This window comes from Tachysurus vachellii, chromosome 17 (assembly GCF_030014155.1).
Source record: "Tachysurus vachellii isolate PV-2020 chromosome 17, HZAU_Pvac_v1, whole genome shotgun sequence".
In the NCBI taxonomy this organism is placed as follows: Eukaryota; Metazoa; Chordata; class Actinopteri; order Siluriformes; family Bagridae; genus Tachysurus; species Tachysurus vachellii.
Window position 1 is genome coordinate 7307542 of NC_083476.1, and position 15922 is coordinate 7323463.

General features: G+C 39.3%; 1 protein-coding gene across 1 annotated transcript in view; it reads left to right on the forward strand.

Moving 5' to 3' along the window:
* The window catches only part of ntng2b (netrin g2b), a 65259-nt gene that overhangs the window by 20324 nt on the left and 29013 nt on the right, over window positions 1-15922 (forward strand). The window contains exon 3 of the mRNA XM_060891458.1: window positions 923-1566. Coding sequence (XP_060747441.1) covers window positions 923-1566 — 644 coding nt within the window. The remainder of the gene's footprint in view (window positions 1-922; window positions 1567-15922) is intronic.

Consider the following 15922-nt stretch of genomic DNA (forward strand, 5'->3'; position numbering starts at 1 on the left):
ATAAAGTGCCCTAGCACTTAAGCTCAGAAATGCATTACATGTCGAGATGGTATTTAATTATAAGTAAAGTATTTCTAACATTGTGTAAGCTCTGCCACATGTGTACTCATGAGTTCATGCTGTGCCAATAAGCCAGTCCAATGGTATCTCATAATGCAGGTTGGCCAGAACAGAAAAATTAAATTAAATAAAAATACCAGATTATTGTTATTCTTAGTATTGTTCATTCCACAAGCAATAATTGGGCTACCGAAGTTAAATGAGACAATAAAGCTTTCTATGTCTCAGCTTGACTAAACATCAACCATTTGTACAGGAACAGACCACTTTTTACATGTAAATCTTCAAATTTATAAGATCTAAACAGTCAAAAAAACACATACGCGCACACACACATACATACACACACACTATTAATCAGAAACCTGTGCAGGTGATATTGGTGACATTAATCTAATATATCCCCAACCTTTACGTTAGAGCCGATCAGCTTAAATCCAGTCTTCAGACATGTCTTCCTTCTCCCACCTGGCCAGAGACTTCTGCTTAAAAAGGCCATGTCCTCCCTAATGAGTTATACTTGTCCCTTATAATGAAAGGAAGAAGCACAACCTCTGAACATGAAGTCGCATGAAGCCCAAGAGGCAGAATAGCCCAGAACAACTAGTGTTAAAAGTGCAAAAAGCCAGACAGTACTTTCTGTGTATAATGAGTCATAGCGACAGTGTATCATGATAATTGCCTAATATCTTTATTCTCATGATTATTTCAGCATCGACTGCTTCAGAAATAAAGATGCAGTTGTCTCTGAGGTGTTCATTAGATAACCTTAGGCACTCAGGCACAGTATTGTTGACAATAATGTTATTAATAACTATAACTATCTTTAACTATCTTTATCTCTGTTTTCTCTTTTCTTCAGGAGAATCCATACCTGTGCAGTGATGAGTGTGACGCATCCAACCCAGACCTGGCACACCCACCCCAGTTAATGCAGGACCGTGAGCGCGGTGGTCTCGTCACATATTGGCAGACTCAGACGTGGCGGCGCTACCCTGAGCTGTTGCTGGCCAACATCACACTGTCATGGAACAAGAGCCTGGAGCTGACTGATGACATTGAAATTACCTTTGAGTACGGTCGACCTACGGCCATGGCCCTGGAGAAGTCCCTGGACTTCGGGCAAACGTGGCAGCCTTACCAGTTCTATGCTGATGACTGCCTGGAGGTGTTCGGAATGATGCCACATCGAGCACGTGACCTCACAGCATCCAATGCAACACGCGTTATCTGTACCGAACTCTATTCACGCTGGGTGGGTGCCAAAGATGATAAGGTGGTGCGTTTTGAAGGACGGACCCGCTTTGTCATCTTTGCCGGACATCGGCTACATGACATGGACAGTCTACGAGCTCGTTTTGAGAGCAACAAGGGCCTGCGCGACTTCTTTACCTTCACCGACCTACGTCTGCGTCTGCTCAAGCCAGCGCTTGGAGGAACATACGTACAGAGGGACAACTTGCTGAAGTACTTCTACGCTATCTCCAACATTGAGGTGCCAGCCAGGTAAGATTCATTCTGTCACAAGGTCTCTTAGCCGCTGATACTCAAAAAATTACTAATAAAAAAAAGATTTACTAACGCAAAACAAATGACAAACAAATGTAGAATCTTATACAAGGTCCAACTCAACGTTAGCAGTTTTGACTGCCTTTGAATGGTTATAAATAAATAAGTCATGTATAAATAAATAAATAAATAAATAAATAAATAAATAAATAAATTCTTAAAGATGTTATTAATAGTCACTATATACTAGAGATTCTCATAGGTTTCATTAATAATATAAAATTGTTCTTCAAAAATTAATGAATTCAAAATGGCTTATTATTACAGAAAAGCTGCATTAAATGGCGGTATTTGCTTTTTAGTGGTTCTTAGTTGATTTACGCACCAGTCGCTGCTCAGGTTTAGAAACTTCATTGTTTTTTTTTTGCTTGTTTGGTGTACAATAATACAAGCTCTTAAAGCAGAACATAGGATGTATAGCGATTGACCATATAACATTTATTATACCGATTAATCAAGTTATAATATAAAATATGGAGCATAATCCAAAATAAAAACTTTCACCAGTGACAAAGGTTTTCTTTAAAAACAAACACAATGTGTCACACTGCTGCATTTTTCTGGGCAACAGCTGATTTTGATGGTCCACTGCAGAGACCTTCGTAAATCATCCTATCCACTAATTCTGAAAAAATGTGACAGCAGTTTTTGTTTGGAGATTTAGATCTTTTTTCTTTCACTTTATTTGAATCAGGTTTATAGATTTTGGTGTTTAATTGATCATTAAGCAGACTCCTGTCTACAGTTGTGTTCAAAATTATTCAACCCCCACTGAAATTGATTGTTTTGGTCGGTTTGACATTGATTATGATCATTCAGTCATCCTGCTTACAATTAAATCAAAGAGGCACATGTAGGTCAGACAAATATAACATAACATTTATAATGAAATAACCACAAATGTCTTTTCTGAGCTCACATCATTATCAGTTTTATTCAACCCCCAAGTGACATTCAATCTTAGTACTTAGTACAACATCCTTTTACAGTTATAACAGCTTTTAAACGTGAAGCATAGCTTGACACAAGTGTCTTGCAGCGATCTACGGGTATTTTCGCCCATTCATCATGGGCAAAAGCCTCCAGTTCAGTCACATTCTTAGGCTTGCGCACTGCAACTGCTTTCTTTAAGTCCCACCAGAGGTTCTCAATCGGATTTAAGTCTGGTGACTGCGATGGCCACTTCAAAATGTTCCAGCCTTTAATCTGCAACCATGCTCTAGTGGACTTGGAGGTATGCTTGGGATCATTGTCCTGTTGAAAGGTCCAACGTCTTCCAAGCCTCAGGTTTGTGACGGACTGCATCACATTGTCATCCAATATCTTCTGGTACTGAAGAGAATTCATGGTACCTTGCACACGCTGAAGCTTCCCAGTACCTGCAGAAGCAAAACAGCCCCAAAGCATGATTGACCCCCCGCCATGCTTCACAGTAGGCAAGGTGTTCTTTTCTTGTTCTTCCTCCTCCAAACATAGCGTTGATCCATGGGCCCAAACAGTTCTAATTTTGTTTCATCAGTCCACAGAACACTATCCCAAAACTTCTGTGGTTTGTCCACATGACTTTTGGCATACTGCAGTCGACTCTTCTTATTCTTTGGGGACAGCAAGGGGGTGCGCCTGGGAGTTCTGGCATGGAGGCCTTCATTACGCAGGGTGCGCCGTATTGTCTGAGCAGAAACTTCAGCACCCACATCTGACAAATCTTTTCTCAGTTCCTCAGCAGTCACACGGGGACTTTTCTCCACTCTACGCTTCAGGTAGCGCACAGCAGTCGAAGTCAGCATCTTCTTTCTGCCACGACCAGGTAGCGTTTCAACAGTGCCCTTTGCCTTGAATTTGCGAATGATGCTTCCTATGGTGTCTCTTGGTATGTTTAACATCTTTGCAATCTTCTTATAGCCATTGCCCTTCCTGTGAAGAGTAATCACCTGTTCTCTTGTCTTCCTGGACCATTCTCTTGACCTCACCATGTTTGTAACCACACCAGTAAATGTCTAGAAGGAGCTGAGTATCACAGTCATTTTAAAGCTACCTAATTGGTGCTTATTAGGCTTTATTGCTGCTCCCTGATATCCACAGGTGTTTTCAATACCTGATTGAAAACACTTCATTGAACCTCTGTTCTTCAGAGTGGTAGTCTTTAAGGGGTTGAATAATTATGTCAATGAAGAATTCACAAAAGAAACATTTACTACTGTATTACAAAACTAATTGATGTCATTTTAGTTGCATATGGTTCTTTAAGAAGTCCTTGTAGGATTTCATTCTGAATACAATTACAAATGTACACTAAATTCCCTAAAACCATTTACAGCATTGGGGGTTGAATAATTTTGAACACAACTGTATTTCTAAGTTCAGTGAATGTGGACGCTATGGAAACATTGTAGGACACCATAAAGATTAAAACATTTGACGTTTAGAATTGAGATTTAAGCTGGTTTATCACAGAATGTCCAAAGTAGAAAATGTCTCTGCAGCTAGAATGTAATGCAAATATAACAACATTAGAAATATCATTAATCATTAGCCCTCTAGCCAAGCATTCCGTCAAAACGTCCAGAAACAAAACATGTTCTCAAAAAACGATCCCAAAGGTTCAGACACTCCAAACCTTTTTGCATTACGGCAGAGAAGTTCGCCAGTGCATGCACCATATTCTGCTGAGCATCTGTGAAGCACACAGTCGCTGTAAACTAATTGTGCTGCAAAAGTCACACCGCTGTCTGTAGCTCAAACATGGTTTAAATCCTCCCCTGTACTTATTGTGACCGTCACAGTTACTACGCTGATGCATTTAACCCAGGCATGGCTTCTTAAACAAAGCAGTGTGTCTTCGCTCTGTGTGTATTACTGTAGCTCTGTACATTAGTGTGTTAGCGTATTAGCCCTTGAAATACAGCATGGTTATCAGGAGCATTTTTTAAACCCCAGTAGCCTCTCCTGATTCAAGGTCAAGAGTAAGCCTTTAGTAATTTTTTCAAAGAAGCAAAAGTGGCCTTGATTAAAGTTTAAATGTTTATTACACCTCATATAATTTAAACAGTATTTTGGTTCTCTGCCAGCAATGAGCATGTCCTCAATCCTGGATATATCTGTAACTGTCTTTGTTCTCTCACCGAAGTAAATGATGGTGCATTATGAATTTTGGATCATTGTATCATGCTAATACTGTTCTGATGTGAACGTGCTGTACAGTTGCTGTAGCAGTACATCCCCAGGCTCTTTCAATATTATTTTCCATAAGTTTTCACAGGATGTGTGAAATAAGGCAGCGGGCTGGTTTTTTCAGCCCACAAGCTTTGATTTGACACCTGTGATTAAGTACTAACACAAAAAGATACAATATGGATGTCTAGATTTCGGGCCTGTATGATTGAATATGATGACAGGCTACAGACAAAATCACACAAAAGTCTAAGTGTGAATGGATCAGTTACAGATTTCTTCTCATACTGACTAGGCTGCCCTAGGCTTTTCCTGTTATTATCTTAGTTTGTACTAATCTACCCTAATCTGTCTAGTTACAGAAAAACAGAAGTTATACATGTTAATATACAGATATCGGTATAAAAGTAAAAGAATAACGTGGCCAATATACAAATATAAAATTTGGAAAATTTTGATACCACTCGGTTATTCATTTTTTAAGGCCAGTGTTCAACGATTCAGTTTTGGTCAGTTTGTACCCACTGTAGCTGTAGATTCCTAGGTTTGGTTTCACATGTTAAAAAAAAAAAAAGTTGTGCATTCTGAGATGCTTTTCAGCTCGACGCAGTTGTAAAGAGTAGTTGTCTTACCACAGCCTTTCTGTCAGCTCAGACCATTTGCCTCTTTTCCTCTGACCTCACTCAGGTGTGTTTCTAAAGTTTTCCTACTTGAGGAACTGCTGCTTACTGGGTGAGATTTGTTTTCCTGCACCATTCTGTGTGAATTCTATAGAGCAATAACACCACTGGATGTTGGATTAATTGTTTGAAAATTAGTGGTTAGAATGTTTGATTCACACCTTCAGGGTTGATGGTACAGTATGATTCCTGCTTCCACCCTCTTTGTGTGAAGTTCGCATGTTCTTCCCATGCTTCTAAGGTTTCGTCCTCCAGTCCAAAGACATGTTGTAGGCAGATCTCTAAATTGAGCCTAAGTGTATTTGCAGTTGTGTCCTGCGATGGGTGTGTCCCGCCTTGTGCCCGGATAGGCTTCAGATTCCCCACAATCCTGTGTGGGATAAGCAATATGTGGATAAATGAAAATTCTGAATCACAAATATCTTTATATTGTATTATATGACAGGCCAAAACATTCAGCGGGTTTACCTAATAACATGCAGAAAAAAGTAGTATTATTATTAAGGCTGGATGGGAGGATTTTATTGAGTGGTGTGTGTGTGTGTGTGTGTGTGTTTTCATCTGTCTCTAATAGAGATAACATTTATTTTAGAGTCTGCGTCAAATCTATGAATATAGAACAAGTTCCCCCTGCATGATTTATTGTCATTCTCAGGCTTACAGACACTTTATATCTCAGTATCAGGATGCAGCTCATTTCACTTGAGTTTATACACACACACACACACACACACACACACACACACACACACACACACACACACACACACACACACTTTTCATGGTTGACTGCAATCTAGAAATGTGTACAGTATATTTCTATAATTTTTTTCCTCAGATGCTGATGCTATAACTTCCTTTGATGAATGATGCAAAACAGTCACAGACACATAAACAATTTAGTACACTGTGCGTTTAAAAATATCTTATTTGTTCCTAAGCAAGTCTTCACATATTGAAATCCACACACACTCTTGATCCAGCACAGTTAGTGAATGAAATGACCAGTTTTAATGACATCACAAAACAGTCTGCCATCTGAGAGTTGACCTACATATGCCTGTGTGTGTCTGGGTGTAGCAATGCAGCAATAATATTATGCACCACACACACACACACACACACCACTCAAATTTTCTTATGTGATTAAGCTTTCCATAGTAGAAATTATAGCAGAGCAGTTACATAATAATTGTTTATGTAATGTATTAGTTAATAGCCCAACTTAATGGGTTCAATGTGCTGCCTAGTCTTATGTTTTACTTGCCTGGAAACTAACTAGGCAAAAAAACTGCTAGCGAATGTGTTCTAATTTATAGTGAGGTAGTTTGTTAGTTAAATGAATCAACTAAGAAGCTAATTGAATGACTGTTTCTGCTTTTCTGCTCACCATAGTTGTAAAGAATAGTTACTTTGAGTTATTGCATACCTCCTGTCAGAATTCCTTCTCATAGTGCAAATGTCCAATATTCCAATATTGTACTAATGAGGTACACAAAAACAGACCTCTTATTCCCTTAGCAAAGTAGAACTATTCCATGTATTCCAGTGCCATATATATATACAGTATATATATATATATATATATATATATATAAATAAAACATATGATATTAAGGGAAACAATTATGGGCAGTAATAACTCAGTGGTTAAGATGGACTACCAATCAAAAGGTTGTGAGGTCAAATCTCAGTGTCACTACTGGGCCCTTGAGCAAGGCCCTTGTAAGTTACTCTGGATAACAGCATCTGCCACATGCTGTAAATGTATTAACACAATGTGCTAGAAGGGAATATGTTTTACCACCAGGTATCAAATGCTTTGAAAAGGTAAATTAAGCAAATATCCTATCCACAAGATTTTTTCAAACAGCTAAAATGGATCTTTGTCAGGTTTAATACTTCAGTGATATGTAGTAGTGGCAGGTGGGAAACACACAGTGGGAAGGTGTGAAAAAGCTGCCTTGAGGTGAGATGTTGCACAGGTATGGACTGAGTGTGTGTGTGTGTGTTTCAAAGCACAATCACACACACTGAAAACAAATACACACACATACACAAACACACACACGCACACATACACACACATACACACACAGAGAAATCCAATCTATGAGTTGTGAATCGATGAATTTTTCCAGGCCGGTAGATATGACAGTTGAAAGGGAGAGAGCTGTCCGCTCTTGATCACAGCGGGATTCTGTGTGTGTGTGAGTGTGTGTGTGCGTGCATGTAGAGAGATTTCCTGCAATGCCCCATTAAAAAGGTCCTCTTCTAGTCTGTATGTAGTTGAAAGTTTTTCTCAGAGCTGGAGTAGTGCTTTAGTGTAACGCTCAGTGTGTGTGAGTAGCTGTAAAAAAAAAAAAATGAAACCAAAAGTCTCAAGTGATACTTGAATGAAATATATCTCTCTTATCTTCCTTCTCACTCTCCATTCCTCTTTCATCTTCACTATACTGTCTCTCTTGGGGCTGGGCTGTAGAGGAGACCTGGACAATCAGTCGAGCTCAGCAAATACAGCCACGCTAAGCAGATTAACTAAGAAGGGGGGGTTGTGTGATGAGAGAGAGAGAGAGAGTGGGGGAGAGAAAGAGAGAGGTGGGAAAGAGAGAGAGAGAGAGAGAGAGAGAGAGAGAGAGTAGGATGAACATCATTCTATGGGACAGATATATCTACAGCCTCACAATATAGACCTTGTTTTCTTTATCACTTCTCAGGAACTCTTCTTTAGAATTAATAATACTTAATGACTCTGTGACTGATTCCTGAAGCAAAGTGCCTAATTATACATAAATAAATCAATCAGATGGAAAATGAATTTTCTTTACAGCCGGTTCTTCTCAGAGTGTCTATGAATCTTAAAGCATATGATACTTTGGGAGGTCAATGAGGAACATTTTATGTTGTATTGTGCTCTGATCAATCCAGCAGTTAACATTGCAGTTAGCTACGAGAAAGCGTTAACTGAACGTAGCTAGTTTTGCACAAAGTAATTCATCATAATAACACAACACAGCCAGTGAACATACACCAATCAGTCATTACATTAAAAGCACTGACAGGTGAAGTGAATTACAGTGATTATCTCATAACAATGGCACCTGTCGTGGTGGGGGAGGGGGTTGGGGGGTATATTAGGCAGTAAGGGAACAGTCAGTTCTCAAAGTTAATGAGAAGTAGCAAAAATGTGCAAGTGTAAGGTTTCTGAGAAACGTTTGATGTTAAGGCCAAATTGTGATGTTAGATGACTGGATCAGAGGATCTCTAAATCAGCGGGTCCTGTGAGGTGTTCCTGGTATGCAGTGATTAGTACCTACCATTCTGACCCCTGTCCACCACTGAAAGTAAGCCGTTGAAGGCAATGTGATGCTCTGGGTAAAGTTCTCCTAAGAAGCCTTGGGTCCTGGCATTCATGTGGATGTTACCTTGACATGTTCCACCTATCAACACGGTCAGCAGCAATATTCAAATTGTCTACTGACAAAAGGCAGTTTGGATCCATTGATTCGTTCTGTTTGTGCCAAATTCTGCCACCCGTGTGCCTCAACAGAAATCCAGACTCATCAGACCAGGCTATGTTTTTTCAGTCTTTGGTGAGTCTGTGCCCACTGCAGCCTCAGCTTTCTGTTCTTAGCTGAAAGAAATGAAACCAGTCATGATATTGTGCTGTTGTCTCCCTAGGTTCGACATGTGCATTCTGAGATGCTTTTCTGCTCACCACTATTGTACATACAGTAGTGGTTATCTGAGTAACTGTAGCCTTTCTGTCAACTTGAACCAGTCTGGCGGTTCTCTGTTGACTGTCTCTCATTAATAAGCCATTTCCATTCAAACTCTAGAGATTGTTGTTGTAAAAATCTCAGGACATGAGCAGTTACAGAAATCAAAACCAGCCTGCCTGGTACCAACAAACATGCCACTGAAATCACATTTATTTCCTCATTCACATGGTTGACGTGAACACGCCGGAGTACTGAGTTGGTCTGTAAAAATTTCCAGCTCAAAAGAGTGAATCTGTTAAACAAGGAGAATTTCTAATATGGCATGATTAGAGACAGAATCTTATGGACTCTTAGGGAGCTACTAGAGCACTCATGAAATGCAACTGTGCAGCAAAATAACCTGAAATCACCTCATATAGAGTTACGAACTTACCTCTTGTAAATTTTTATAAGGTTTCAATTAAAAATGTCAAAACAATACTGACTGTGAGCAAATATGTAATTTACTCATTGCATGTGTACAAGCAACTTTGTGACTGAGATTAAAAGTTATTACATTGTCGGATTTGCATAATTTTATAGCTGCATGCCATAGCAGCTTGTAATCAGCCCAGATTACAGTGAACTATGAAAATAACAACGGAAGTCTTTACTCCACTGGCAGTGGAGCATCCAAAGCAATTCCTCTACTAACAATTCCTTACCCTTAAGAACCCCTAAAAATAGCTCTTATCTTGTTTTACTTCTGTTCTCTGCCTATTTTCTACAAAATAAATAAACAAAAATAAAGTGTCAGGAAGAAACATGCGAGTTTTGCACAAAAATAACAAAAAAAAAAAACAAAAAAAAAAAAACATATTTGTACTTGTCTTTTTGCTTGTCTCCTCTTGCTCCTTTTCGGAATATAGCAGCTGATGGCAATCTGAATAAAATTTGTGTAAGTGGGATATTCATGGGCCTGAACCACGTTCCCTGTTCTCGGAGTGAGTGATGCAGGTACAAACGACAGAGGGAGAGAAAGAGAAGAAGAGAAGATGTGTCAGCATGGACGGGTTGATTTATGCTGCTCTGGCAGCGGCTGATTTGATAATCAGTGATTATTCCCTCTCACAAAGTCAAAGTCAGCGGAATTTAATCTCATTTGCTTTCTTTTCTTTCTCACCGTCTTTGTTTCTGAGTAGCTCTGAGGATGTATCCCTCATCAGATCTCTCATGTAAGACAGTTTTGCTTTTAAATAGTGATTTCCTTCACACTTATATTTTCCCTTCACGGTAATCGGAGCAAAAAGAGGAAAGGATTATCATTATTACTAAAAAAAGGGTGTGTTAGAAAGATGGACTGTGTCATTTCTGTAAAACTGATGAGGCAGTATGTCAGTAATGCCAGATGGTAGACAAGTATACACTATGTAAACTCACTGACAACTTTATTAGGAAGACCTGAATACAAAGTTATCCAATTAGTTAGAATAGTTAATAGTTAGAATTAATTAGAATCCAATCAAGCTGCAGGAAATCATGCAGATAAAAAATTGGATCTCAGTGAATGTGGCATGGTTGATGGTGCTAAACAGGCTGGTTAAGTATTTCATATTGGAATAAGATGTGAAATGAGAGAAGTACAATGAGTGGTGTGTGTGTGTCTGTGTGTGTGTATGTGTGTGTGTGTGTGTGTGTGTGTGTGCGTGTGTGTGAGAGAGAGAGGTGTGAGGGTCGCTTGTATTTTTCCTTCTAATTTGTATGTATCCAATTCAGAGGCCTTGTTCCTGCTTGACATTTCTGAACTACTTGCTTTACAGTTCACGCACACACACACACACACACACACACACACACACACACACACACACACGCAAAACATACTCCTTAGATGAACAAGCCTTTTTGCTGCAGTGTGTGTAAATTATTCACTGGGCTGCAGCACCATGTCCAACTCATCACAAAATGCAGACACACACACATATACACACACACACAAACACATACACAATTACACTTACCTATACCCATCAAGGGTTTAATTTATCCATTGTTATTGACATATATAGAACACTGTATCTAACAAGGCTTTCTGTCTAAATGTTCTAAGGTGAGTTTCAATGCAGATTTAAAATCCATGTCCACTAGGAGGCACTAAATGGGAGCTGTAATAGACTGGAACCTCAATTCAACAGAGAAACCAACTAAAAAGGCATAAATCCACACATATGTCCCAAATTCTATTAACGGTAACATGTTTCCACGTGTGGGGGTGTGATTTATTTGGTAATTTGCAACCATCAAATTAATCTGAGAGAGGGTGATGGATGGATGGATGGATGGAAGGACAGACAGATTAATGAAGTTTGCTGGTGTTTGTAATAAAGTAAAGATTGGATATTAGATGTCATATAAAAGGCTCTCTACAGGATGGATGGATAGATGAACAGATATGGGATCTATTTGGGTTTTTGAGATCTAATTTCAGTAACGTGGCTGCTTATAGTCTTACTGAAGGCCTGCACAGGTGTGTCCCATACAGCCTGTATAGCCACAGTGACAGCAGTCAACACCGCTTTGTAAGCTGAGTCATGGATCCACACAGATACAACACTGCACAGAGCACTGAGCAGAGCATTGAGCAGGCAAAGGGATTAAAACAGAAAATAATAAAGCAGGAAACATCAAACATACAAATATCTAACACACACAGAAAAAATGAAGAGAATAAGAAAAATCTCTGGTACCTGAATGGTTAAAGGATGGAGGGATGGATGGATGGATGGATGCAAACAAGATGAAACATATACTGTAAATTGAAATGCACACAAACAAAATAAATAAATAAATAAATGAAAACATAAAAGATGTAACACAATGTCAGAGTCATGTTTGTGCAGTATGGAATCATTTATATGTTCTTTTTAACCATATACAGTATTTATTTAATCTGTGTGTGTGCTCGTGTGTGTGGGGGTTTAGTAAATCCAGGTCAGTGAGTGTTTGAAGGCTGTCTATAAAAGCAGCTGAACTCCTGAGCATGCTCAGTGACTGACCTCTGTACTCTGTAATCCTCTACGGATTATGGTTACAGACTGTAGGCAGGGCTGCAGGGAGTCTAGCAGGCAAATTCACACACACACACACACACACACATACACACACACACACAATTGTCCATTGTATACACAAATTGCTATTTGTATGGGCAAATAAACACAAAAATATTTTGTAAATAAAAAAGAATCCAAAAAGAGAACATATAATGAATATAAAGCTTATATAATTGGAAAGCAGAGAAGATGAAAGAGGATGGAATATGAAACCTTTACTTCTTCTTGAGTAACAGAACAGGAAGTTCTAATGATGTTTGATCCACTTGGATTGATATATGATCGTTTGATATATGATGTAATGAATATATGATTTATAGCTAGGCATATGGAGTTAGGATTTCACTCTGTGTGTGTGTGTTAGAGAGAGAGTGAGCGAGAGAGAGAGAGAGAGAGAGAGAGAGAGAGAGAGGAGTTATATGTGTCTATAAATGTTAAATCTTTAGTTGCTGGGAACGGGAAATCGATGCCCCTTTTTCAAGCAAAATATATTTAGAAACAGGGTACACAAATGCAGTCATGTCCAATTAAAGAGAATGGATGAACACACACACACACACACACACCTTCATCATACGCCTCAGATGCTTGTTCTTGGCTGAATAGAGCAGAACCCGTTGTCTTCTGCTGCTGTAGTCCATCTGCATCAAGCAGAATGCTGTTTGTAAACATCGGATGTAAAGTAAAGCTTAAGGCATCAGATGGACAAATCCTTTAAACATTATTTGTCTTCATACAAGTTCCAGTTCCAACCAAGTAGCAGAAAGCGTTATATTTAGTCAGTCTGTAAATTATTTGCTTTTTTATTTTCTTTTAGATTATTTCTCTTTAAGATGAACTCTGGTCATTTTGTCATGTAGTCTCTCTAGTAACAGTTAATGAAGTGGACATGGTGCTTTCTGCCAGTCAGAGAGATACCAGACCTGGTGCTTTCAGCTAGTGTTTCCAAGAGGTCTGCAGCTACTATACAGGTGCTCTCCATGGTCCTGAAGGTGTTACCGCAGCTCAGTGGTGGACTGATGTGCTACAAAACGTTCCAAATAAATATAAAAATCTAATATTAAGAAAACTGGTAATACATTTACCTTATATGGTACATGTATGTGTACTTCTGTATCTAACCATGCCATCCATACACTGTGCCCCTGTTCACAAACGATGCTTTATAGAGACATTGACTGCTGAGCTTGATATGGAAGAACTGCACCAGAGCCCTGACCTCCAGCCCACTGAACACCATTGGGTTCTCTCTCCTGACATCAGTGTCTGACTTCATGAATGCTCTTTTAGCTGAATAAAATTCCCACTGCCATGATCCAAAATCCAGTGGAAAGCCTTCCTAGGAGAGCTGACTGTATCTGGAGTAGGATGTTGAGCAATGAAACCACTCTTCTTCTATAGCAAACTCCAGTGTATATTACTCTACACCACATGCAATCTGTCACCTCTACAAGCAGAGAGAGAGAGAACTTGAGTGAAAGAATGTATGTGTTGGAGTAAGAGGGTGTGTGTGTGTGTGTGTGTGTGAATTGGTCAGATCATCAGTGCAGTGATAAATGCAAGGTGTGAGAGAGGGTGGGAGGGAAGAAGGGGTGAGTGAGAGAGAAATACCAGGCAAAGAGTGAAATTAGGATTAGCTTCCAGTTGTCTTTTTTTTGTCTTAATGATAAATAATTGCCTAAATAGCATAAATAAATAGCAGAAACACCGACAGACAAAAGCAAGATATACATATAGAAAATGCTTTTATTTTATAGACAATATAAAGCTAATTATTAAAAATTTTGTGAAGGTTAGAGCTATGGTCTGCTGTTCACCTGAATTTCATCTAAATGTTCACGGAGAATTCTTTCAGAAGCTGAGTTTTCCTGCTCATTACTACGTTTTCTGCTTATTTCACTCTGTGGATCCGGCAGAGAGTTCCACTGATGAGTATTAGGGCACGGAGTTGCAGCAGATCATTTTGTTGACTCCCAGCTCCAGCGCCCAGGTTCAATTTGGACCTTAGGTTACTATTTGTTGGGAGTTTCCGAAAATTTCAAAAAGTAAGGGGATGCTCATAGTGATTGCTTGTACATGACCTGCATGCGTAGTGTTCCCAGTAAAAGAGAGTGAGCAAGTAAGGGTGAGCGAGTTGGGGGTGAAAGAGTGTGGGAGGGTAAGAGGGTGAGTGATGGAGGGTGAGAGAGGGTGAGAGGGTGAGTGAGTAGGGGCTGAATGAGTGGGAGGTATGAGTGAGTGAGTGAGTGAGTGAGTGTATTAAAGCGGCCTTGGCCCTGCAGCCAGACCTTTGCTGAGAATATTGTGTTCAAAGCAGACATTCAGCCCTTTGTTCAGAACTAAGCTTTGACTATTAAAGAAAATGCTGTATGAGCCACAAGGCTGAAATAAACACTCTTGGGCCAGCTTTGTAATAATTCATAAAAACCCTAAGAATCCTTGTTTTACTTGTAGTACAAAACAAGCTCTGCATCAGTGAATCTCATTTGTCATGCCATTATGGTATATTTTATTTTGACATGTTTTGAATGTGCCAATGTACTAATTGAATGAAAAATTCCACTTCAGTAATTAAACACAATAAGTTCATTTGGAACGGCCATTATTGAGGTCACATACAGTATACCCCATGTAGTCAGCACATGTAATGATTAGGGAGCTATTTGGAATTGTTTTTGTGGGAAGAAATGTTTATGTATGGCAGCCATTTATGTGCTTCAACTTAAGCTTATAAAAACACATCCCGTGATTAAAACGCCCATTATGACATTTTATCTACAGGGAGTGCAGAATTATTAGGGAAGTTGTATTTTTGAGGATTAATTTTATTATTGAACAACAACCATGTTCTCAATGAACCCAAAAAACTCATTAATAGCAAAGCTGAATATTTTTGGAAGTAGTTTTTAGTTTGTTTGTAGTTTTAGCTATTTTAGGAGGATATCTGTGTGTGCAGGTGACTATTACTGTGCATAATTATTAGGCAACTTAACAAAAAACAAATATATACCCATTTCAATTATTTATTTTCACCAGTGAAACCAATATTACATCTCAACATTCACTAATATACATTTCTGACATTCAAAAACAAAACAAAAACAAATCAGTGACCAATATAGCCACCTTTCTTTGCAAGGACACTCAAAAGCCTGCCATCCATGGATTCTGTCAGTGTTTTGATCTGTTCACCGTCAACATTGCGTGCAGCAGCAACCACAGCCTCCCAGACACTCTTCAGAGAGGTGTACTGTTTTCCCTCCTTGTAAATCTCACATTTGATGATGGACCACAGGTTCTCTATGGGGTTCAGATCAGGTGAACAAGGAGGCCATGTCATTAGTTTTTCTTCTTTTAGACCCTTTCTTGCCAGCCACGCTGTGGAGTACTTGGACGCGTGTGATGGAGCATTGTCCTGCATGAAAATCATGTTTTTCTTGAAGGATGCAGACTTCTTCCTGTACCACTGCTTGAAGAAGGTGTCTTCCAGAAACTGGCAGTAAGACTGGGAGTTGAGCTTGACCCCATCCTCAACCCGAAAAGGCCCCACAAGCTCATCTTTGATGATACCAGCCCAAACCAGTACTCCACCTCCACCTTGCTGGCGTCTCAGTCGGACTGGAGCTCT